The sequence below is a fragment of the Eurypyga helias genome, unplaced genomic scaffold (genome assembly GCF_000690775.1).
Source record: "Eurypyga helias isolate BGI_N326 unplaced genomic scaffold, ASM69077v1 scaffold4882, whole genome shotgun sequence".
In the NCBI taxonomy this organism is placed as follows: Eukaryota; Metazoa; Chordata; class Aves; order Eurypygiformes; family Eurypygidae; genus Eurypyga; species Eurypyga helias.
Window position 1 is genome coordinate 39,830 of NW_010237688.1, and position 25,988 is coordinate 65,817.

At 46.1% G+C, this 25,988-nt stretch overlaps 1 protein-coding gene across 1 annotated transcript in view; it reads left to right on the forward strand.

Moving 5' to 3' along the window:
* HCN4 (hyperpolarization activated cyclic nucleotide-gated potassium channel 4) overlaps positions 1-25,988 on the forward strand; it is a 103,377-nt gene that overhangs the window by 39,109 nt on the left and 38,280 nt on the right. The window contains 1 exon segment of the mRNA XM_010147535.1: positions 23,027-23,188. Coding sequence (XP_010145837.1) covers positions 23,027-23,188 — 162 coding nt within the window.

A 25,988-nucleotide genomic window follows, 5' to 3' on the forward strand; every position in this document is an offset into this window, starting at 1 on the left:
CTCTTCTCCCACATGGTCAGGGTTATTTTGGTAACTATTCCTGCCTTGTGTCTTCTTCCTTTCCTAAGCAAGAAGTCCTGCAGAAGAGCATCTGCCAGAGCTGTCAGCTGGATAATGCCTGTCCAGAAGTTCCTCAACAAGAGTGTGCTGTAAAATTGAAGAGAGTAGGGTAATGGCCCTGATTTTGATTAATATGCCGCCTCCCCTAGCCCTGGCACTTCTTGAAGTGGGTTGCACCACACATATGGTATTTTAGTCTAGTGACACACACAGAATCCTTATAGACTGAAGATAAAACTTCACAATAAAAATCTTCAGCCTGGGCTTACTGTGCTGCCACTTTACCCATCGTGATTCTCTTACATTCAAGAAAGCAAAAGTGCTTTACTTTTTTGATTCTTTCAGGTAAACGTGAGTTGTACCTCTCCCTCACCCCCTTTTTCACTGCCCCGTGACTGGGATTGTTTATCATAGGAGTTGAGAAGAACATTTCATTGGGACCCCTTGTTTCAAGCTTTTTGTGGTGGATCGATGGCACAACGGTCCCAAAGAGCAGAGCAGCCCAAGCCCGCCCCAAGGCTCCCTGAGCAACGCAGCGCGTGACTCAGCAGTGCTTCCTGTTGGATGCACTGCAGCATCGGAGGGACAGATGGTGGCAGCTGGCTACATGCTGTGCGGTGCTGAGCTGGGTCGGCTGCAGAGGAGCCCGGACCGTGCAGCACTCTCAGTTCTCACCTCAGGGGGTCTCTGCGCAATCTGGTCAGTCGGGCAAAATGCAGGGTTGTATGTGTGCATCTACAGTGGGAAAGGGAATGAAGGCCACGGACTTTTAAATCTAAAGATGAAACTGTTTTCCCTGACCCTGTAAAACGGTGATGGTGGCCCTATCTACCTTGGCAGAGCTGAACTGCTGGTGACTGTGTCTTTGCCAATTGCTCATCCAGTATTTATGAGGGAGAATCCAGAAATCGGAGAGGGCCTGATCCCTGGAAACATTCTGCCTTTTGTGACAGCTGAAAAAAGAAGGTGAGAGATGGGATCTGAAACCAGGAACACCAGAATTATTCTAGCTTCCTGCTTGGCTGAGGATAAGCCACATGCCTGTAGTCCTGCAATGTTTCTTTCCATAAAGTGAAGATAATAATGTAGTCACCTCACAGATCTTAACTGCCATTTTTTCAAAGTTCCAAGGTGCCATTAGGCCTGGGATCTGCTCTGACATAGAAACTGAACAGTCCCATTGGGATACAACATAAACCTATACTTCTCTGCTAAGTACCCTTTGGCAGGTCCTGCCCCTAGGGCTAGGGGACACTGTTCCTACTCTTCTCTAGAAACAGAGCCCCAACCCAATACGGTACATGTATCTTTTTATCCTAGCACACCTTACTGTCTCAGGTGGCTTTTCATTATTCTGTGATGTATCTAATATCGTCGCCCTTGACCTGTTGACTTGGGGTCATCAAGGCAGATGAGCACAGAAGATGATGGTCCTCTGTATCTTCGATCCCTGAGGGTTAGGAGAGGAGAAGGTTGTGGAATGTGTTTCTCAAGTTTGGATCCGCCCAGGATAGGTATCATCAAGAAAGGATGATGGTCTATGCAGTGTGCAAGTGGATTTAGAGTAGAAGGAGATGGGCCTGAGGGGAAATCTTGAGGTAGGGAGTGAGTCAAGTGTTGGCCAGGAGCTGAAGATGGGTGAAGACAAACTGGAAAAGAAGTGACTTAGTGCAGCGCTAGTGGAGAAGAGAACAGCAACACTGGACAGGGAGCTTAGGGAGGGGAAGTCATTCTGCAAAACGCTGCCCAGTGCTGGGATGTGCACAGAGCTGTACCCCAGGGAGCAGCTGGGAGTTTGCCCTCACATAGGTTCATGTTAGGTCTGGCTCCATTCTTGGGTGGTGGAGCCTGTGGAGGGTGAACTTTGAGAGAACCTCTCTCTGCGCTGGCAGTGACAAACAATCAAACGAGCAGCAGCAGTGCTTCCTTGTAAACACTGGGAAGAAACTGTGAGGATAATGTCCTTTAAAGCAGCTGACAGGCCTGCTCTTCCTCAAGTCCCTGGAGGGGGTGGAGAGCAGTTAAGATGCAGCAGCTGTGTTTGTTTTGGGGTTTTTTTCCATGTATATATATTTTTTTTTTCCAGCCAGCAAACTGCCGGGTGTTAATTCCTCTTGATTTGCTGTGTCTCAGTGCAGCCCAGTTGGAGAGGCTGTCCCTCAAATAGGGTTGATTAGACTCCTCTCCAGTATGCATCACCCAAACATCCACTAATTCCACTTTATCCCCACAGTGTGCCTGGCTTTTCTGATGCTACAAAGAATTAAGCTGAAATTGTGTAGTTAATTATACAAATTTGGTGCAGCCAAAGCCCAGAGACCCCTGTCAGGGCCCAGCAACAATGACCAATGAAAGTTCCTGAGCAGAGAAATAATTTCCAGTCATCTTCATCGCCACCACCCAAAACTAGTCCTATCTACTGGGCCCAACTCTAACTGATTTCGGCCAGTACCAGGGTGTACCTAGGGGAGATAAGACACATCACTAAGAAAGCTCCTTCGTTTCAGTGCTAAAAGGGTGCAACACCCCCCTCCTCTAATTTCACCATACTTAGAAATCTTCCCTGAAAAATACACGTGGTGGGTCAGGGGAATTGTGCCTCCGCTACCCTGGAAAGTTGTTATAGCACATCACAGAGGTCAGAAAAACTTGGTAGCAGCCCTGACAAATGGCTTAGCTGGCAGAGCCTTACCATGGCCCTTACCTGCCCTTACATGCCACAGGGCTATCTGAGGAGACCATCTAGAAAAAGCCTAGCCAACTGCACACCTCCCGGGGCTCCCTGCGGGCTGGCAATACCCCCTGCAGCTGGAGGGGGCTGTTCTTCTGGTGGGTTTGTGTAAATGTGTTGTAATGCACTGATGAATTCTGAGTATCATATGAACCCAGCACTTCACTCTCCCTGTATCTCCATCCCTGCCTTGTGCTAGAGCATCCATGGGAGATGCAAAGTGAAGCTACTAATGAGTCATGGGCAGCTTGTGCCATGATCACCTTCCTCTATTTCCACATTACTCTTTCATGCATAGAAAGGATAAAAAGGGCTGTCATTTGCATGCAGGTGGAGAGAGGTAAAAAAATCTGTGTGATTCAGGTTGATTGTGCCTTCCCAGCAGGCTTTTCCCCCTCCCCACAGGCCTGGCCTGTGGGTGAGCTTTGCTTCCCTGCACTCTAAGCACTTCCACAAAGGTCTGTTCCCTGCCAAGATGCGCAGGCGTCTTACCAACTGCCTTATTCATTCGATAAATGACCTCAAGCTTGTAGGTATGAGAAAGGGCAGATCGGAACTTTTCCCTTCAGCTCTCTGCCCTCCAGACCTGAAAGGCCTGTTTGCGTTTCATCCTGAGCATAAGACAGACCCAGTCCAGCTCTGGAATGTGAAAGAAGTATGGAGGAAGGCCGGCGGGGCCGGAGGAAAGCAGAATGAAAAGGGCTTCTGAGAAATGAAGGCCTGCTGCATTATCTAGTTTACCCTGGCACAGAATTGTCTGATCTTCAAGAGCCATTGTCAGATAAGTTTTAAGTGTGTCAAGCTGCAATACCTTGTCAGTTTTTCTGAGATGTTCATATTGCATCATTGTCTTGTATTCTGTCAAGGGGAGTGATCACCTTCCAATGCAGCAGATCGCCATGCTTAGCTGGGGTCTGACTGTGCTTTGGCCCACAGAGAACAAGTAGGTCAGAGCGTGGAGACATGGTCTTTGCTGTTGCTAGGGGGAAGAGATTGCTTTCCATGCTGGAGAAGCCAAAAGCAGGGATCTCTCGTGTCCACTCTGAAGGAGAGGGGGTGAGCGTGTAGCAGATTGCGGCTCTGTCCTGCTTTGCAGCCTTCCGCAGTGCCTCCCGTGAGTGCATGGGGGTACAGAGCAGCTGTGCTTTAGGAGAACTTGGGGGATCTGTCCTGGAGTTTCTCTCATGACCCATGGCAATAATGTTGCTGGAGATGAGCTGTGAGCACATGATGCTATTGCTTCTCATACACAGATTTTTGTCCCTCTCCTTGCCCTCTTCAAGGTCATTTTAGTAACTGGCAGGGAAGGAAAAACGCAGCCCATTTTAGGCGGATGGAAAAAACCTTTGAGTTTCCATCCTGGCTCGCTGCGAGTGCTGGGAATGCAGACGATGAGGTCTGTAGTCAGGCTGGAACACGCTCCTCTGGCCTTTACCCTCTGCTTCCACCCCCCTTCTTGAGGCACAGCATGCTGCAAGCTCCTTCAGGAGATGGTTCCTTTAAAAGGAACCTTATCGCACAGCACTCTCCCCTTATCTGCAGACTTCAGATTTGGACGTGCTGCACGGAGTGCTGACTAGGGACCTGCAGCTGCTGGCAGCAGCTTTCCATCTGCTGCTGAAAAGAGGAAGCTCTCTAGACCTCCCTCCCAGCCTGTCTGCAGCAGTGCATCTGCTACACCAGCCATGCACGGCCATGGCAGAGGTAGCCCTCCTCCTTTTAAAGATTCACCATCATTGCAGAAAAACGCGTATGTATCTCTGCTGATTTTGATTTTGCTCTAGTCTGGATATCAGTAGCACCCCGGAGGGGGAGACCTCACGTGTCAGAGCAGGATCCCACCCATGGGCCTTTGTGAGATTTGCATAGCCCCTGTGGAGGGCTTGGTTGCCCTGCTCTTTGTGTTCAAGCAAAGCTGCTGCTGTGGGCTGCCAGTGCAGTGCGGCAAGCTCCTGAGGGTGAAAGCATTGGACTGCTCTGCCATTTCTTTGCCTGATAAATGTTGCCCCAGCCTTAGAGATTGCCGGCTGCAGGATCTGCTGCTCATTTCAGCCTTTTCTTCCCACCTCTGAAGCCTCTGGCCCGCAGCAGCAGATGGAAGCAGCCTCAGAGCCCAGCATTTGACCCTGATCAACTAATGGGGGTGAAGGAAAGGAGAAGAGCCAGTCTACAATCAGTCATTTTAGTGAAGCAGTCCCTGTTTTGATTAGCTAACAATTTTTCTGGTCATTTGGAGGAAAAGTTGCCTCCATGTATTCCCTCCTCCTCGGGGGGACGTGAGCTGTAGGACACCACCCCAAAAATTTCTGTACTGTTTTGGAAGGGGGAAGCAGCTCTTCTGTGGAGGAATCTTTCAAATAGAAGAGGGGGGAGAGGGTATTTCCACAGTGATTGAAGTGGAAAGACCAGGCTAAAAGGGATGGAGAATATTTTGTTCCAGACAAGGCATTTCCTCAGCATGAGGGCTGGCTTCAGCACCCCACACAGTGGTTTCTTGCTCCCATCACTTGTTGGCAGATGGTCCAGGGCTTACCCTGTCTGACAGCTAACGCCAGCTCCTTGCCTCTGAGACTGGCAGTTCAGTGCACTGTGGGCTGCTTTTTGGAGCTGGGAAGGTGGGAAGGTTGCACCAATGTGCCAGCTTAATTGACAGCTGGCACAGAAAAGGGAATGGGCTGATGTATGGGAGGCAGCTGCCAACTCCAGATGCCAGCACTGGCATCAGAAAAGTGGCAGGAGAAAGGACCAGGAGCAAGCAGGGGTGACAGTGGGGAAATGAGCCTGGTACATAGCCATATGAGGGGAGTTAGTGCAGAACTCTGTGTTGAAAGCCTAGGAAATGTGGCAGACCAGGTGGCTGGCTGGGAGGCTTGACTGCGAGGGCAGGAGAGTGCTCCAAGTCCTTGGTCTGGAGCCTCCTGGGAGCAGGGCAGCAAGCTGTGCGCTTTTCTGCTTACTGCTGGAAAGACCTGAACGCAGGTGCGAAGGACTGAGCTCCCCGCAGTTGCTATTACAGGGGAGCGCTGTCAGCCAGTTCACAGGCTGACCAGGGAGAGATCTTGATTCCTGGAGTGGTGGCAGCTGGAGGTCATCTGTGGTCATCCGTTCCAATGGAGACATCCTTTCATCTCGCGTATGTGTATGTATTTGTCTGTATGGGGCTGACAACTTAGCAAAGCCCAGCTGGCTGGCTGGAGGGTGACGAGACATACTGGCCAGGCGCTTGTCTCTGTGGCTGGCCTGGTCTGTCCATGGCTGTCACCACTGGTCTTCCTTTTATGTCTTTCGTGATGATAGCGATTTGCCAGGTCACCTTGGGTGTACCGAATCAGCGTGAAGATGTGCTGGGTTGGACAGATACAGGAACAATCGCAGCTGCTCACAGAAGCCTCCTATACTCTGCATCACTCCTGATTTCTGATGTCCCAAATCATGTGGCTTCCTACCTTTCCTTTAGCAAGCTAATGTTGCTAAAAGGGCCTTACAATCCGTATTTCCCCCTGATGTTCAATTTAAGGTTTTCCCTAATTGCATCCCAATACATTTTACTCCATGCTTCTCACCCCATCCCTAATGATCATCCGTACTTTCCTTCTTACCTCTCTCTTGACATCCTGAAGATATGAAGAAGAGATAATTGTCAAATTCTTCCTCATCTGTCTTGTCAAAAGTGTTTGCATCCTCTATGATATTTAGTCTACAGATGAGAGATGGGATCTGTAATGAAATCCTGATGTTCAGATAATTTCTTGTCTCTCTGGTAGCTGGAGTTACATAGCTCAGATTCAAATACTAATAATTTGTTAAAAATCTGGACAACAGTCTAATCCTTCCAGAGATTGAGGTGCCTGGGATTTTAGAGAGATCCAACTAATAACTGGGATATCAGACATCTGTTCTTGACTCCCTTTGGTTTTTAGTCTTCCTACAGGAGCTGTGAAATATTTGATTCCTCAGATTAATTTTGTTTACTGCTCTTCGGAGTGCCCACACCCTTCTGCGTGCTTCAGAGCAAATTCTTTTCAGGAAGTCTCCAGTTCGTAGGTGGTCACGAAGAGAAACGTCACTGCAATTCCTGTGCCTCACTAGCTGCCCACCATGTGTACAAGATTCTGAAATATGGTGGTGCTGTGAACCCAAAAGATATAAGTAGATATAAGATGTAAGTGTAGTGAAAGGAGGCGAAATTTTCCATCTTGTGAGATTTCAGCTGTATCGGACATGGAAGTGGGAAATCAGATCTCATGGTTGTGAATTCATGCTAAGCCCTAAAGTAGTGGACCAAGCTCATATCTGTGTTCTCCCGTTCAGGCTTTGAAATCTGAAGAGGTCAAGTTTGGTGTCCTGCAGTTGCTTCATCCCGTGCTCAGTTTAGCATTGTCTTTTGAGGCACCCCACCACTCTTTCTCAGTCTGCCGGGATGGCAGCAGTCTGAGAAGGGCTCAAATTTGCCTGAAGTTGGGTTTCAACACAGTGTTTCTCACCCCATGTTGCTCTATCAGAACTCCTTGCCTGCAACTTAATTCCCCATTCACTTTGTGGAGTAGAAAGCACCATAAATACAAAGAAGGAAACTAGTAGTATTATTTAAAACAGGTTATCATGTAGTCTAGTGCTAAAGGTTTCTGAAATGAGTATTTTAATGCTGTCTGGGAATAATGTCCCTACTGCGCTGCTGGTTCTCCTTGTCGGATCCCATATGTTGCAGCTGCTCCTGGTATCTACATCCTCTGCCTGACATGCTTGTGTCCTGATTCACATTTCTTGCTCTGCCAAAGCTTTATGGGGTCAGGAATCTGGCTTCATTTATAATCACCACTGACACTTAATAATAATTCTGCCCTAGGTTAGAAGTGCTCACGGAAAAGATGCTCATTACAGTAAATGCAAACCACTGAAGCACTGCACTGGTCCCTTCTCCATCCCTTCTTACAGCATGGCTTGCTTTCTAGGGCAGAAACCTAGTCATGTGTTGCAGTTTTACCACTCTATTAGTACTCCTTTTTTGGGGAGAAAAAGCAATGTAAGCCTTTCTTGATTCCTGGTGTCATTTCAGCATGAGTCTGAATGACTTCTTGAGTCCCAGTGTGTCTAGTATCTCCACTGCTTCTGTACAAGCCCACATCCAGAGCCAGACTGCACCATGGCCTTACTTCTTCCGTGGTGGAGGGCCTGAGTATTTTCTGCCCTTTTGTACAACTGCCATTCATGCGATCTGGAGAGATCAAGCGTGACTGAGGCTGAACACCATCCAGGAGCAGATATCCTGAGGTACTCAGCCCTCCTAAATTCACTGTTGATACTGTGAATGGGTGCTACATCTACAGCCTCTGGTAGGCATGGAAAAGCGTGTGCCACGAGGCTGGCTCCGCATACATACCTATTGCTTGCTTGGAGTCCATTCTTCCTTTCCAGCATAGATACAGCCTCTGTGTACATAGTCTGTTGCCTTTATAGACACAGCCAGTGTAGACACAGCTCTTGTAAAGCCCAGTCAGTCACAGAGGTAAAGGAGATTCTACCCTGGACTTAATTTCTCTGAATAACTATTCAGAGGTATTGATAAGGAAGGCTATGCTGCGGCTGCATGCAGTGAGCTGCTGGGGGATTGTAAGGAATGATCAGTGCTGTCATTTTTGTGTACTCATTTCCCCTGGTGATTTTTCAGTGCTGCTACTGTCATTTCTTCTGCCCATTTCATCTTACACTGGTGGGGGCAAATATTCCTACTGCTGGACTAGGGGCTTTCACAGCAATGAGGTGTCATTAAATCAGACAGGGCAGCAGAAGTTGAATAATGATCCAGACAGACTATGCAGGGCAAGGCAGAAGAGGTTGAATGAGCAGGTTGTGAAGTGAATTCCCAAAGGACTCAGTTTCTTTTAAACCTGAACAAGAAACCAAGCAGAGTAAATATGAATGCTTAAAGCAGCTCCATTTCTGTTTCACAGTATAGCTTCTTTATAGAAGCTTATTCAGTATAGCTTCTTACTGTCTGGTTCTCTGCTGGAGGGTATAAAAAAGCAGAACTGGGATTGGGGGAGTAGAGGGTAGAGACAAGCATTACAAAATAATATAAATGGCCATCATAGGATAACTGAGGATAAAAATATCCCAATTTTAGTTATTTGGGCTACTTCTGCACTGTAGGAGTAAAGTGAATTCAGAAAAAACTGATGAGAATGGTTGAGAACAACTTGGAATAAATGAAAAGTTTGAAATTCTTTCCTTTAAGGGGAAGAGATTAAAAGAAAAAGCCTTTAAGGTAATAAATGAGCTAGAAAAAGATGAGGGCCATATATATTTTTTCCTCTGGTATTCAGCAAAGATATGAAGCAATCAATGAAATTGAAAAGGCAGCAAATTCCAAATGCATTCAAGGAAATACTCTTTCAGACAGCATGTGTTCAGACATCGGAGCTTCTTCCACAGACAACACAATTCAAGGGCAGTTTGGATGTTTATGTGAGCTGTAAGTATATCCAGAGTTATAAGGTAGACAAGAGCTTTGGAAGGTTAAAACCCACTCCTGCTTCCAAGTTTAAATCAATCTCTCACTATTACACATTCAGGTGAAGTCTTCCAAGGAGGTGGGTTATCATTCCTCTGCGTGATGCGAGGCTTCTTTTGCCTTGTTCTGAATTAACTGATCCTGGTTGCCGCCAGAGACAGCTTTCTGGAGCAATTGGGCCCCACATCTGATGTGGTTTGACCTTGTTCAGCTGCAGTTTCAACTGAAGTGGGTGAAATGATTCTTTGCATACGGTGGTGTGAAGGAAGTCAGGTGCACAGGCCAGGAGAGGAGTGAATCAGGAGTGGTGGGTCTCATTCCTATCAGGATTAAAAGGAAGAGTTGAGTAGGTGTAGCAGCAAAGCCATTTCAGAAAGAAAATACCAAAAATTGGGCCAAAGCAGGTAGCTTTGTTTAAATAATTCTATTACGCAATCTCCTTTTTGGAGACAATACCAATACAATACTTTCTGACTACATAATGCAACAAGAAGAAAAGGTTTCATTAGGACTTTAACACTTGTGTGAGCATCTAGCAATGCCCTGGTGTCTGGGTCCATTCCAGCACTGGCAGACCAGGACCTAGTGTGGAATGCCTCTTCCTTTCAGGGGAAAAGGATAACAACCTGCCTGTGGAAGGGTGTGTGTGCCCTTTTAAAACCACTTGCTGTTAACCATTTTGGATGGTTGGTTAGTATAGGTTTGCTGCAAAGAAAGGATGTCAAAGTTTGAAGGTTTGTTTCAAGGACAGAAAAGCCCTATGCTGTTAATAAGGGGGAAACTCCCCTTTGTGTTATCAGCTTGATGACACGCCTCCAGGCCTCAACCTCTGACGCACAGCTGGAGACAGAGGGGACAGCAGCACTTTTTTGTAGCAACCTTGTATTTTGCTTGAATGTAGAACATCCCTGTCAAACTATTATTATTACTATTATTACAATTATTATAACATTATTATGTTATACCCCTAAAAGAGCTGTGCAAATCTCCTCCTTCTCACAGGCTGCAGCTCTGGGGATTTTTGCCATGATACCTGTCATCAGGCAGGAAATCCTGTTGGATTTCTAATTAAAATGGCAGCCTTTAGGGACTATGTTCCTGCCCAGCATATAGCAATGGAGGTTTACGAATATTTTAGGTAGAGTTTAAATACCTCTTTTAAACATCTTTATTCTGACTTAGTTCATTTTTCTATAATCAGCCGAAACATCTATGTACAACCACAGCAAAAAAAAACACTCATAAATATTGCCTGCATTTCTTGTTGGTTAAAAAAACAGTTTTTCTTGCCCCAGATTCTTAAAGCAAATAAAAAATGCACCCAGCCACTTCCCCCCTTCGCTCTCCTCCTGGGATCAGTGCAGACTGCGTGCATGTGAGTGTAATGGCTGTATTTTCTCCAGCAGCTCCTCTTTCTTCCTCTGATTTCTCTGTGTCTCCTCTGTGAAGGTTATGGGAGGGTACAGGTTTTCTGAGGTATATTACTCAGGGAGTTATTTTCATTGCGCTGTTGTTTTAAGAGATGTCTCTGTAAGGTGTATGTTGCAATACCAAAAAGGTTATATCGCTATTATTACACTGTAAGAGTAGGAGGGCGTTTGTCTCCCTGTTACTTGTCTTGGGCCGCATGCGACATGTGTGACACACTGTGTGCAAATAAATTTGCATCAGTCTGTGCAATGAAATCGTTTGGCGCTCTGCTGGCAGACGGTTGAGGTCTCCTAAAAGATGATTCAGATCCTTGTTAGAAATATTCAGACCAGTCTCCGTCAAAGCAAATTAGGAGAAAACCCAACAGTAACAAAGCAATTTAGGTTTGTGCTACGGGGATCAAACAGCAGCCTGCCCAGCAGCCTGGCACATCTCTCTTCAGTGCTGCAGTAAAAAATTTTTATGGCTGTGTTGTAAAGTGCACCAGTCATTTAATCTGCTGTTTCTGAAATGTTGCTAGCAAGAAAAAGGGTGCCCAAAGTGGCTGAGTGGAGACTTTGCAGGCAAATGCTCAGCCCATCTGAAAATCAGGCCGTTGTGCTGAGCGTCCTCAGCCTCTGAACTTCGGTCTCCGTTCAAATAGAGTGTCACCGAGTTTGCAGCTGGAGGAGCTATCATTGTGTTTTCTCATGCTCTCTGCCTCGTGGCGCATGAAGCCATTCAAGTCTCCTGGCCTGCCAGGCTGCTTCCTTTCATGGATGTTACAATCACTAACAGCAGAAAAAAAGTCAAGGGTGGAAGTTCTGCTTGGTTGCCGTGGTTGTAATTGAATTAAACTAGAGGATTGAGTTAGGTGGAAAGTACTCAATATCCCTGCAGAATGTGAACCACGCTGGCAGGCTGAGCTGTGCTATAAGCAGCAATAGGTTATGCTTTTGTACACAAATATAATCAATCCCAACACACTACCTTCCTCGGCAGGCAGATGCAGCATGTAGAAATTTACCTTCTGGCCTCTGTTTAAAAACAGGATGAAAAAACTTCCATCGCTTCCTTGGAACAAATGCTAGCAGCAGAGCAGAGATCAGTGTGAAACCGTGTAGCTGCAGTTGTTCTAAAGAGCCTGTAGGACTCATTTTGGCTCCTGCCCTCATCTCTATGCACTGATTACGTAGGGTCCCACATCTGGAGCTTTAGCTGTGGAGGACAGGCCAGTTTTCTGTAGAGAAAGAGCCTATAAACTCTTCTGCTTCCAACCACTCGAGCCCCTTCTGGGCTGCCCCTGCTGGGGTGCACTGGGGCCCTCATGTTCATTCCATTTCCTGGGGTGCATTTTTTGGCCTGGCTTCTTTCAGTGTTCTCTTACAGACATCTGAATAGGGCTTAATGGTGGGTTAATATGCATGAGCTTTACTCTTATGATTGAAATGCAAGACTCATGAAAGAAATACTGATTGATCAAGGGTAAACTGCATGAGTTCTGTAGTTCTTCAGCAAGTTTTCATTTACTGGGCGGGACCTAATGAGTTTATGGGATATCTCAGGTGGTAATTATCTGAATACATGAGTATGTTAAGTGATGATCCTAGATTTTTAAAAATCTGTTCTGAATTTTAAACTGAAAAATTCAAGTGTGATTAAAAGAAATAGGAAGAAAAAGGTCACTGCTAATTTATTCTGTGCCAGTTTTCTCTGGAATGTGAACGAGGACTGTTTTATGGGCAGTCTGAAATTTGAGAAGACTATTTCCTTTCTCATTTGAAGGATCTGTTCTCTTGATCTGATTTTCTTTCTCCCATGTTCTGGTTGTTTGTTTATGGATACAAATACAGCTGGCAGTCCCTAGTTCTCTGGGTCAGGCTCCTTCCTGTATGTAAATGGAGATGGAAGGCTCTGTGGCAGACCAAACGTTCATTTAGTCCACTCTTCTGCTCTTAACAGCAATCAAATGCTTCAGAGGGCATATGTGATGAATCCAAAACAGCTCTAAAATAATCTGCTCACAGGTAGATTTATTCCTCAGGGTTTTTTTAAGCACTGAAAAGGAAGAATATAAACCATGTTTTAAAGTTATTATTAGTCAGCCATTTATTTATTTAGGCATGTATTTAATATCCTGCCAAGTTCCTGGCCTGGAGGATTCCTTTGGCAATGCATTCCACAAGCTAAACTGCAGATTGTTTGGAATAAAGAGGATTCCCTCTCATCAGCTGATTCTTCATTTTCACAAAAAATCCTCTTGTTTTTGGGTAAGAGAGGATAGTTATAGACCACTAGGCCTATCCCATGATACTGATGTCTTTCTGGGATACTTGTGTCTTACCTGCCTGTCACCATTTCCTCCCTGGACCAAACTGTCCCAGAAGGTGTTCTGTAATTACTGGATTTTAACTTCTGCCCCTTAATCAGGGATCTTCAACCTATGGTAAAGCTCTCAGTTAATGGAAGGCAAACAGCTTCAAAACAGTATGTGACATGGCCCAGCTTTGGGACCTGATGTTTCTGCTGGGAGGTAAGAAGATTGTGATCCCCTTCCTTAGGAAACCTATTTATACAATTTTTTAATTTCATCTCTGAAAATAGATCCATGCTCCAAGGTATAGCATGTCACTGACCTAGGTAATAGCATAACCTGATCAATATTGCCATTTGTCTCATTCTTTGTCCATGCTAACTGTTTTAATTGACTTTGTGCCTGGTAGCTCAGTGCACTCAGGTGGTGTTTTCCCACTTAGCTCAGTGAATTTCTGATCAGACCACAAATGAAGTCCTTCTGACAGAGTCTGCAGCCTGGACTCACCTACATCATCTGAGTCATCCATCAGTTACCTCATCTTACTGCTCAGCTGCATTTTTCAGTGATGAATACCTTTACTCAGTGCCAGTCCACTGCAGAGCCCTGTGGACCAGCCTCTCAGACCATTCAGTGCTACTTCTTGATGCCTTTTCCAGGCCTTGGCAGGCTTCACCTCTTACCCTGTGGTAGTCATGTTTTCCTAACACTAATCATGCCCCAGTTTCAAACCAGTTATGATTCTTGTCTCATTCACAGGTATTTATGCTTCCTTTCCCCTCAGCTTCCCAGATATTTCTTTCCCTAGGCATATCTATGTATAGCTACTGAGCTAGACAGACCTTTTGCCTGGTGACTGTGGTCATTCTTAAACTTCCAAAAAAGCCTGTGACCTATTTCCAGAAGTGATTCATTGCCAGCCTCTCAGAAGAACTACAATTCCCAAAGATGCAGATAAGAGCCATGAGAGATTAAAAAAAAAAAATGCCTACGAAGGTAAGATACCTAATTCCCACTGAGAGCGAGACACCTAACCTACTTACAGCTCTGGGGGCTTGATTTTTTTTTTTTCCGAAGGCATTTAACTAGATTGAGAGACACTGCTGAAAACCTGAGCTGTAGGCGTATGAGAACATGAACCCCATTGAAAAGCAAAGGGGCACATCCTCCAAAGTCATAGAGGTTCTTCAGAAAGCCCTGGCTCCAGTCCTTGCATTGCTGCTCTGGGACACATTCCCTGGGAGGTGAAGATGCGATTGTCCCTCCGCGCTGGAGGCAGTGGCCAGCTCTTGTCCCTGCTAGCTGGCATCCATGGGAGGCTTACATCTCAGTTTAGTGGAGGCAGAATCTAACCCTAAAGGTTTTTTTCTAGAGATTTAAAGAAAACCAGACAGGAAAGACAGTCATTTGAGTTGTGCTAGAAAATATTTTAGAAGTCTGTGTCACGTTGCCGTGGTGACAAAAGTTCTTAAAATGATGAAGATTAAAGTCGAGGCTGAGAATGGTGGCATGGGGAGGGGTAGGGGGGCTGTTGTCATGACAACTTCAACTCTGAGAGTGCAAGAGGCAAAACACATGGTTGTGGTAGGATCTTTGGGGTTTATATATATCTATAAACATCTGCCATTTATGCCAGCTTTCTCAGTGCTAATTAGTTCTGCTATTTCACCTTCTCTGCTGCAAATATTTTCCAGTAGACACAAGTTTCTGAGGGAGAAGGCAAGAAAATGGCTTTTTTTTTTTCCCTTTCATTTTTGCATGGGATTTCTGGTGTTCTTTGTCTATGGCCTCTCAGCTCCTACCTGGAGAATAACTTCCATTAGCCATAAGCAAGCTGCCTGGGAAGAGTTAAATCCTCTCTGGAGGAGGTAGGGCCTTGCAGGCTTGCATCATGTTCTTACAGAGCATTAACAGCACCAGGCTGTTGCAAGAACACTTCTCCCTGCCCTGCATGCACATACATACCACCTTTTCCTGGCTCTGAAGTGGCTGTTTCTGAACATGAAGGATACCTTCTTGGGCTCTAGTTAGTAGCCAGAATACATTGGCAGTGGTTAGAGCAGGAGATTAAAGCTGGCATCCCTAGATTTGGCTCAAAACTTTACTCTCAGCTTCCTGTGCAACCTCTGGCAAGTGGCTTTTCCCTTTTACGTGCCTCATTTTTCCCATCTAGAATAATGGAGTTCACACATTCACTGAAGATACTGAAGCATACCAGATTAATGTCAGCCGAGCCCCTTGAGACCTTCAGCTGAAAACTGCCACAGCAGCACAAAGGATTATTATATTTTAAGTGTAAAATCTACTTGGATATCTCTCTCAACACCTGGCGTTCAGTACACTTCCCTCAAACTCACTGTTCCAGGCAGCCCTGAGACAAGCACACTCCACAATATCTTCCCCTGTGAGTATTAAACCTAATGAATCACGGACCTGATTCTCCTCTCGCTCTGACTCAAGGCAGCATCAGCATCTTTGCTGACATTGATTATGTCATTTGGTGCAAAGCAAGCATAAATAGAGAATCAACTCCAAACTCTGGCCTTCATCTTAAACTTGATCTTCTGGATATAGTTTTCCTTGCTGGCACAGCAAAACCAGGCAAAACCAAATCCCACACCATCTCAAACTGTCAAGTGCATCCCTGAATCTGCACACTGCTTGCAGATGTATCTGTGCACCACAGATGCTTTCCTATCTCCAGTCCATCTGCTCTGTGCTGGCTGGTGCTTTCAGCGTTGTCCCAATACAATCTGGATCCCAAAGCTCTCTCCCTCCCATACCATTGTGCCGTTCTGCCAAACTCATTGTCATTAGTGCAGCCCAAAGCTGTCTGACCCAAAGCTGATCCTTCATAAGGGACTCCTGCTTCCCAGTGCGCTGTGAAGTTTCAAATAAGCCCAACTGCATTACTTTACGTGATTTTTCTTCCTTAACAAAGGCCCTTTTCAGCAGGCTAGCCTGAGCAACAGTTGCCTCAGAAATTCAGAGTTTATATCTTTGTATATTGTAGTGGCAAGAACAAAATTTTGTCCATTCTTACAAAAGAACCAAGTGTATGACCTAATGAGTACTGAAGACAGCAGACCTTTTGGAGTAAAATTAGTTTATGTTTTGGCACAGCTTAAACATGACATCACTGGAAGAATAAAAAAGAAACTGGGCAGGGTAAGGAAGGAGTAAGTTAAGAGGGTGATGATCCATTTCCTATAGCAGTATCAGGAGAGAGGAAACAGCGGCTGAGGTGATTTTGTGTGCTTTGCTGAAATACTGTGTCTCCCAGTGGTCTGAGTTTACTCAACAGGTTGGAGTTCGTGGGGAGCTGCCCCTTCTCTCTCAATGCTGATTTCTTGTGTGTCCTTACAGTGTGTGAGTTGCTCAGGGGTTTTGGCTCTGTGTGTGCTTGTGTATGTATGCTCATGGCTTCCATGCTTCAGTGCTCTAATGTGCATAATGCTGTGTGTGCCTGGAGAGGATATTTCCTCCTGCGGGAAGCCCATCCTGTGAGTTCTGCATGTTGTTTGTTTCTCCCCTTGCTTCAGCCTCCTAGGATGGAGGCAACATCAAGGCTCCCAAGCCCTTCCCCTCTTACACATGGGTAGTGTCAGTCAGAATTCTTGCTGAGCATGGAGAAGGTGACATTTTGCCCCTTGCCGCAAGAATTGTCACTGTTTTGTCATAGTGATCCCTAAATGAGAAAAATCACTGTTTTTTCAGTGAGCTGCCTTTAGTTTGCATGTTGGCCAGAATGAGTAAGAGCTTAAACTGTTGTCTAGTTGGTTTTTGTAATTAAACAGGATGAGGCCCAGTCAATGATTAGATAGGGGATATGCAGAGACACTGTAGCTGATGATGCAGGGTCTTAGTACAACCACCCTACAGTAATGTCTATCAGTATCTTAGGCTCAGAAAACCTCTTCACAGCAACCACCTATCCCCAGTATATCGAGAGATTAGCAGTTAGGTTTGAAAAGGCTGCTAATGCCTCTGTGAGGAAAATGTATCTTTACCACTGTTATCTAGAAAAGCTGAGTGAAGAGAGTGAGAGACGTTTCAACTTTCTTCTCCATAGTCCCCAAATACTCTACTTAAATGTAAGTAAACATTTATTTCCTTAAAGCAGAACAACCTTAATTCTGACCCTAGAGCACTCAGAATAACATATGATACTGTTTTGATTCTCTTTTGAAATTTGTGTTTCCTTTTAAGGTATTTGGGTTTTTAAATCCATAAATTAAGAGTAAATTCTTTGCTTTTTATTATGCTGGAGCAATGTCACAGCTACTTCATTATCCACAGGGGATTTATCACAGTTGTATATTAACCATAGTGTGGATACAGACACCAGCGCTGGCTCAGGATCAGCAGGCTTTTTAATTTGGATGCAGTGCTACAGAAGTACTGCTATGTTGCTAGTAGAGGTAGTGAAGGGCAACAAGCAGTTTCACTGCTTTCCTGTGGTGCAGAATCTGTTCATAAACCTGTGGATGGAAGTCAGTTCTGTGTAGAGCCAGCGTTCAGCTGAGCGAGCGTGGATGCTGTTAGCTCTCTCCGGCAGGATGTTTAGCTCTGGCTCAGCTGTGCTGGCTCCAAACAGAATCATTAGTATGCCTCTGCATAACGGTCTCCAGACCCTCAGGAAAACCCATTTGTTCCAAGCATAGCACCTCTGGTATATGTGAAGCCAGCAGGGGTGTGCAGTCGCACCCCGGTCTGCAGAGCTTGACATGCTGGGGAGCTGAGTGCAGAGACAGAGGCTTTGCCAGAGCTGGACTAGGCCTGGCAGGGCTGGTGCAGAGTGCGCCTGGGCTGAGCTGCCTCCCTGCACAGCACTCCCCACAGTGTCCTCGCCATGGACTCTCAGAGCAGTTTAGCTTCCACGGCCCTAGACAGAGACACACTGATGCAACATCACTCTCAAGGATCTGAGAAATTCTGGTGACCTGTTGATTTGGATAACCACACTGAGCGGTGTGCCAATGCAAAACAACACACCTAATTAAACATACAGCTTTGATTTCATCAAAGCCCTTGTTTCACTGCCAGAGCCATGCCCCCACTTCTCCAAGGTGTCCTTGGTTTCTTCCAGGTCAAGTGGTCAGGGTAGAAGAGTTCTGCTGCAGTACAGAACCATTTGAGGAGTACTGTACAGAGTTATTTGGGGCTGACAAGATTTCGGCTTCGTACTGATAGGATCCCAATAACTTGTTCTGTGTAAGCAGGATTTCCAAGATAGAGCTCTTATATAACTAGAGATGACTTTGTTGAGGAAAGTTTTGGTCCTCCCACTTTCCCAAGCTGTCCTTTCAGAAAGCATTGCAAGGTGTCCTTTGGCAAGAAGGACAGAGCCAACTTTGTAACAGGGATTCTGTAGCCACAGTTTGTTTTGGGCAATCAAGAAACAAGGATATTAGGTTTATCAGAGGATACCCTTGGAAAAAGGTTCTTTTAAGCATGAATTCATGTTTTGTCCTTCTCGTCACTCCCTTTTTCTAAATGACAGGCAGCAGAAAGCCTGAAAGCACAAGCAGTTCCATGGGCTGAAGGAAGTGTGATGCTCTGGGACCCAGCCTGGGTTTTGTTATAACAGGACAAGAAAGCCCTGAGTGGTAATGATGAAAACCAGAGAATTACAATTCCAATTACCACTCCTCTGCTCATGGACCAGCTATTCTAGAATGTTTCTTCCTCTCTTCTCCCTGGCAAGCTATAGAGTGCTTTAGGGCACTGCAGCACAGGTTTAGACAGTCTCCAGCACAGTACTGGAGTTAGTATTCCCTGCAACACAGGCACCTATTTACAGTAGAAGCTTCTTCTCAGTGAAAGGTGTTTGTTCACACCCCTTCACAGTTATTCCTGTGTGCCACACACTGAGTGTTTCTTATTTTTCTCTTGCATGTGAATGCAAATGTATTCCAAGGAGTGGGCATGAGCTGGTAACTCCTGAGACTGATATTTGGAATTGGATTTGTCTCACCTGCAGTTCAGACATTTACAGTTGGAGTTCATTATCTAGGCTTACCTTATGGGCAGCAGAGAGAAACAGGAATTCCTGAGACGTAGTGCATCTCCCTCACAGGTAAACAAGTGCCACAAACCACATGTGTCACCCTCTCTGTGTGTGTTTCAATCCAGTGACTCTAATGATATTGTCTAGATCGCAAGGTCCAAAGTAGGTGAGCTGAACCCACCCTTGTGTAAAGCAGATAGTGTCTCTACCTGTGAGGGAAGTTTGTCAGCTCAGTTGTGATCCTTCCTTCTAGTCAGTGCTGGGCATTGGAGTGCAATCCTGCACGGCCACTGAGCTCCTGGCATCTCTGAGCTCTGTGCTGGGTATGTCTGTGGACTACGCTGGTGTTAATACAGAGGCAGGACTCTCCTCCCCTTTGTGCTTCAACACTGGGTCCTACACTTACAGGAGGGTTCCGTGGTGGGTGATGACCTAGTGGTGTACATGTACTCTGCACAGAGCTGCCATTTCTCAGCCACCAGCAAATGTGTGAGTTACTAGTACATGAGAGGAGGCAGCGGAGCCTAACAACAGAAACAAACACACTCATTTGTTCCTGCTTTTCAGAGGTGCACCAAGGAATAGGCTTTCTGCCCTAGCCTGCCTAGAATAGATCCCAGCCATCATATGAGAACCTCCATATCCATTCACCTTTCCTCAAAGCCATCCATTCTCTCAGGCTCTTCGTTCTCTGCTTTTAATATAGTAAAGGAAGAAAGGCACTTCCTAAATCAGACAGGGCATCTCCCTGTCCCTGGCTGGAGTTCCCTGGGTTACAGGAGGGCTGGAATTCTTTGAAAAACACACATAGGTGAGAGAGGAAAAGTCATTAGCACAGTAAAACCCTGGCGATAAAAAAGGTCCATTGAGAGATCCTTCTGCAAACTGCTGCTCTGGCTTCATTAAAAGCATAGCCTGTGGCTGTCACTCAAATAGGCTGGATTCACTTTGGGTTATCTAAATGAGAATGATCATTTCTACAATGGAAAAAAAAGGTGAAACCAGTAGGAATTATTCTTTATGAATTATGTGCTCAGCTTTCATACTGACCTATTGAGTCAGCATTGATAGCTGGATTTCCTAGAACAGCCTTTCATGCTGGATTTTGGATATTTTCTTCTTTTCAGCACAGAAATATTGCTAGAATGGCCTTTCTTATACTGACACTGTGGACTCCAGCTGCATCTTGGATGCAGTGGAAATAATGGAGTTTAGAAGCAGTTCCCCCAATAATTCATCCTTTTGGTTTCCAGAATTCTATGGCTCATTCCCCATCTGGATTGAGCATGTCAGCATCTCTCAGTGCATATGACCTCGTGGCATCCTGATTAGGTGGGGAACTGTTAATATCTGGTGTGGAAACAGGCATTCAAATTGAACAGCTAGCTCTGACAACAGAGTGATGAGCCAATTTAGGCAGCTAAACTGACAAAACATGATTTCTTTCTTTTATAACAAAACTTTTCTGCCATTTTAGCTGCTTGAACTGACTCACTGTGGGATCAGAGGAGGCTGGTCCCTGTATAGGCAAAGATGGCAGGTACATAATTGCCATGGGTAGTTGGGAGAACCAGGACTAACTCTGTCAGAGCAGCAAGGAGTTATATGGACTTAGCCATACAGTCACATAGCATGCCTATGGCCTATCTCCTGCTTCAGATACTTCCCTGACATTCATCCTCCTTGGTCATCACCTGCCCATCTGGAGGTGATTCCCAGGCAGCTGAAGCACCCGCTGCTTGCCCATCTTCCTATGCTGAGGCTCGGTGGAGCCCAGGCTGGGTTTTGAAGGTGTTTAGCACTCAAGGAGCATGAGGTGTGCTTCTCCCTGCAGTTTCAGTCACTGTGCTGTCATTTTTTATTCCTAACATGGCAAACTGAAAATTAATTTGCTATCTTAAATAAGCCTGTATCAGGGTCTCTGTGCCTTTTGTCCCACTGCCTGTTGCCCTGTAAAAAAGTTGTGTTCACAGGTTTATTTTACATCTGAAGAGCTGACAGTTAATCCTGCTACATCCCTAAGGAAATGGTGAGTTTGGATAGCTGTCACTGTGTGATCTGCGTGGCTCACTTGGAGGTCAGCTTTACAACAGCACTGGGAGTCACACTGTAATGTGGCAGGTCAGAAAACAGCAAGTGTGAGCAGACAGGGCTGGAGCAGCCAAGCAGGGCCGAGGTGCAAGAGGAGAGCAATGGAAGGGGACTCTGCAGGTGACATAGCAGAGAGGCAGTGGGCTGGAGTGGAGGGGTTGTGGCAGGACTGTTGGGGAGCCCAGCGCTGAGAGAGGGGCTGCAGTGTGGGGTAAACAAGCTCCGTGGGAAACTTCAAGCTGATTCAGCCAGATTTGGATGAAATATACCTGATTGAAATACACCTTGGAAGGGAGTACCATCCTACAGGGGAGGGTGAAAATGCAGGAATAGAGCATGCAGCCTCATCTGATTCACAGAAGTCCTACTTGCTCCTCACATTCCTCTGCTTTTTGTTCCCTTCCATTAAATCCAACTAGGACATGTGTCACCAGATTGTGAGCTGGGCTGCAAAACAGCCAGGCTGTGTGTGCCTTCATGGGGAGGCCTCCTGAGAAGGCCCAGCTATGGCACTGACAGCAGTGAGTCTCTTCATTTCATTCACACAGAGCTGTCCAAATATGTCACTCCTCCTGTACCAGAAGCAGCAAGACCCTGTGTGGGGAGCAGTGATTAACATTTCTCCAGACAAGGCTGTAGGGCTGGACACATTGGCAGGGCTGGGGCATGGCTGTGAGGCCTCCATCCATACCGACGCTGCCACAAATTACCATGGTGACACAGCAGTGTGTGGGAGAGGATGCCAGATGTGTTTGGGTTCTCTGTTTTCTGGGTGATGCAGTAGGCAGCTTTAGCTGGAAGCCAGCACACTGTGAGGACTAAGTGTATGGTCCTTACTGGGTACAGGTCATTGCCCAGTGACAATTTGAAGGTCTCCTCTTGTCTGTATTAATGGCAAAAGAGGCCAGAAGATGGGCTCCGTGTTGAGCCACACAAAGCCAACCATGCACTCCAGAGTGTGACATGTTGTAAGGTAGGGAAAACCAAACCTGGGCAGATATGTAGCTCAGGATAGCAGTTGCTGGCATGCCCTATGTCTAACTGTCATCACAAAGCTGGGCATAAAAGAACCAAGCACCCCCAATGTCTCCACAAGACACCACCCATAGGAAAAAAATAATGTCCATCAAGTAGTTCTTGACTGCAATATGCACCTTTGATAATAGGGCACCTGGATTTCTCAGTGTGCCCTGCTTATGTCTAGTACCACGGACAACACAGCCGTAGACACCCTTTGCATTGGAGAGCTGACTGCAGAGGTGGGGTTGCTCTTGCCTGTTTACAGGTTTCTGGGCTTCCTTGCTAAGAACTGCTCTACAGCTCTGCCGTGCTTCTCTTTTCCTTGACCGCCTTCACGTAAGACTGGAAGTGATATAGCAGCAAAATATGAGAAATATGAGAAAATGGTTGAATCAAATCCTCTTCTAGAAGTCTCTGCTGAGTTTGAGGCCATTCTTTCTTGCATCTGACGCTTGCAGAGATTGCATCTGACATCCAGTACAAAGACAGCTTCCACCATGGGTCAGTCTGTAGTATATATTCAGCAAGGCAAAAACCAAAGAAAGGCATTGCAGTTAAAAAGTTGTAATGATGGAGTTTATTTCTGAGGAGTGGCTGATGTTCCAGAAATATTTGCAACCAACTTGTTTTATAAAATGAGTTATGGAGCTTTTAATATAAATTAGAAGACAAAATCAAAGAGCATGAGGGGTGAATGGTTATCTGTTTTTAATCTGCTTTTCAGCTGGTTCTGCTTGCATTCTGTGACTGACCTGAGCTGAGCTGATGCAGCCTTTTCTGTTACTTTAGCAAGGTTCTTGACCCTGATGGTGCATCTAATTATGTTGGGTTGGTTGTTTGGGGAACTGCCATCTAATCTGCTCCCCATTGGCCCTGCAGATCTTCCACATGACCTATGATCTGGCCAGTGCAGTGGTGCGGATTGTGAACCTGATTGGGATGATGCTGCTGCTGTGTCACTGGGATGGCTGCCTCCAGTTCCTTGTGCCTATGCTGCAGGACTTCCCCGACGACTGCTGGGTGTCCCTCAACCGCATGGTGGTAAGTGCCTGCCCTGCTTTCTCCGTCTTGGCCCTAAACCCGGGCCCTCAGTCACAGCATCACCATTTCAGCATTGACCTCCTGGCACTAATATGGCATCTCCCAGCTTCCTATTTCCCCCCAACTCCATTTAGGGCCTTCCTCCACTATCCAGCAGACCATGTAAAGCCACAGCACTTGTGGGCACGGAAGCTCCTCGGGGGCAGTCTCTGCAAGGAGATGGTCTCAGCCCTGCGGAGCAAGAACCAGCCCCAGCAGAGCCTGCTGCCGGCTGCCTGCAGCAGAAGGCAGGAGCCAGGCTCCCCCTCCTGGCAGGAAACAGCAGAGAGCAAGAATGGAAACGCGTATCCGCTGTGATATGGGCACACTGCGCCAAAGACTGGGTGCGGTGGGGGTCCTAGAGCCATAGCTGGGTCTAATCCATAACTCCCATTACTGGTCCCAGTGAAACCATTAAGCCTTCTGCTCCATATCCACTTGAAGGGACAATGTGATCACCCACCCTTCTTCCTTGGGAGCTGCACAATATCCCATTAGAGTGGGCTGAAAACAGAGGCTGCCAAGCCCTAGTTCAGCCTCCCATCATGGGATCAGTGGCCAGACTTTCCAGTAATGTCCCAAGCTGTGCTGTTCACTCTGCTGTTTGCTGTGAGGGAGATTTATACCATATGGTAAATTGCACGGGGAGTTCATGGTACCTTTCAACCATCTCGCTGAGAATTCAGGATCTTTTATTCAAAGGGACAATGTCCAGTTGATTAAGCAGCAAAAACTGACAAAGCTTAAAAAATCGCCTCTTATTGCAGCTCTTAACCTCCAGATTCCCCCAGCCAATTTCTTCTTAAAAAAATAATAATCAGGCACTCAGGCAGAACAGAACAAATGTAAAATGTATAAAAGAACTGCCAACTTGCCATGCCTCCCACATGCAGAGCTGTGGGCAAATGCTGCCCATGCCTGAGAAGAGTGAGCATCCATGAAAAAGTCGTCTGTTTGGTGTTTATTTATTCATTTCTTCCCTCTGCAATAATCATTCACTTCCTGCTGTTGAAAGGTGCCAGACTGACAGCTCTGGAGACCAGAACCCTTTATTTATCTACAACAGAAGAACAATCAGTGCAGCAGCTGCCTTATCTTCCCCCATGCTGCCTTTTTATTATTTATATGGCAGGAGCAATGAGAGATCAGGGCCTCATTGTGCTTGTGCTATTCAGGTTCAAAAGAGCATACAGCTTCTCATCCTGGAGAGCACAGTGAGCAGGCAGAAACCATCCTCATCCGATGAAGTGACTTGGCCATGGTGCTCTTGCAGGACAGCTTCAGAGCAGGAGATTTGAACCGTGTTTCCTTCATCCGAACATTTGGGTGGAGGCTGCTGTCTGATGGCAACAATTTCTATTTGCTTTTCCTGTCCAACCTTGGGAGAAGAGGTAAAAGCTAGGGTTGCAGAGATACGAGTGTGAGTAGCATACTTGGCTCAAAGGCCAGCAGATGAGAGCTGCAACATGAGCTGCAAAGTGACCTGAAGAGTCAAAACAACGAGGTCTCCTGGTAACTGGTTCATGGAAGACCTTCACAGAAGGCAGTAACCAGCAATGGCAAACACACATGGTGAGAGAAGGTAAATTCAGTGGCTGGAGCATTGACTGAAAGTGGGACACCTGAGTTCAGTTCCTAACTGTTCTGTGTGATCCCAGGCAAGTCAGATGGGAGGGTCAAAGAGTTCTCCCTGTCCAGATCCTTCTGAGGATAAGTAAATACTGTAATGGTGGGTATGTAAAACAGTCTGAGAGACCTGGGGTGGTACTGAGGAGGTTGCTCAAATACATGGCATAAGCTAATGCAAATTGGCTCTTGGATACTTTTCTCTCAGAGGCTGTAAAGCAAAAAACCCACTTGTGTAACCCAGTGGAACAAAGAGCTGCAAACATATTGGGATCAGAGCCTGGTGAGGAGGGAAACAAAGCTAAATTTATATACTCTAGAAAAAGAGTTACCTGGGCCAGACTGTGGTCAGAGCCTATAAATGACCATCAATGTAACCATGTATTGAAGGGATAGGGTCTTGAAAGGTAGCAGGAGAAAGGCCGGGGGATTTAGCCTAGGCACCTTTCTTGGCAGCAAGACTGAGGAAGGGGGAAAGGATGCATCCCATAGGCAAGAGGGCTCAGCAGTGTCCAGGAGGGAAACTACCCTCTCAGTTTCTACTCAGAGCAGAGCTTTACCAGGCAAAGACTCATGCTGCAGTACTTGTCTTCCCAGCCTTGAGAGCCTGTGAACCTGGGAATTAAACTTGCCTTGTGTGATTTTTTCCACTTTTCCTCTGCCGCTAGATCACTTTCAGTTTTTCCACTTAATAATAGTGCAAAAAGGTTACCATCACAGTGACTGTCTCAGAAATGGAGCCTCAGGAAACTGGGATGAAGAACTGGAGGGATGCTTATATGTCCCACCTATAGTTCAGGTGGCTTCCACTCCAGAAAGTGGGCAGTAATATGCCAGCCCCCAAATACCTTGGTTTTAGAACATTTAACAAAGAGAATAATTAGTTCTTCTGGAATCAGATAGTTTCTTCTCACAATAAGATGCTCTCCCATAGTGTCCTGAGATTTCCAGATGTGTCATTGGGAACAGTGATGGACGTGGATGGCATGATCAGTGCTAGAATTTATGTATAGTCTATAGTGAAATAATAGGAGAGGCCACTAAGTCAGGAAACAACAAGAAACTGGTGGTCTGGGCTGTTCTCAGGCTTTGGTGCCATGATCTTGGTGGTAGTTTTCAGAATGGCTCTGTTTGA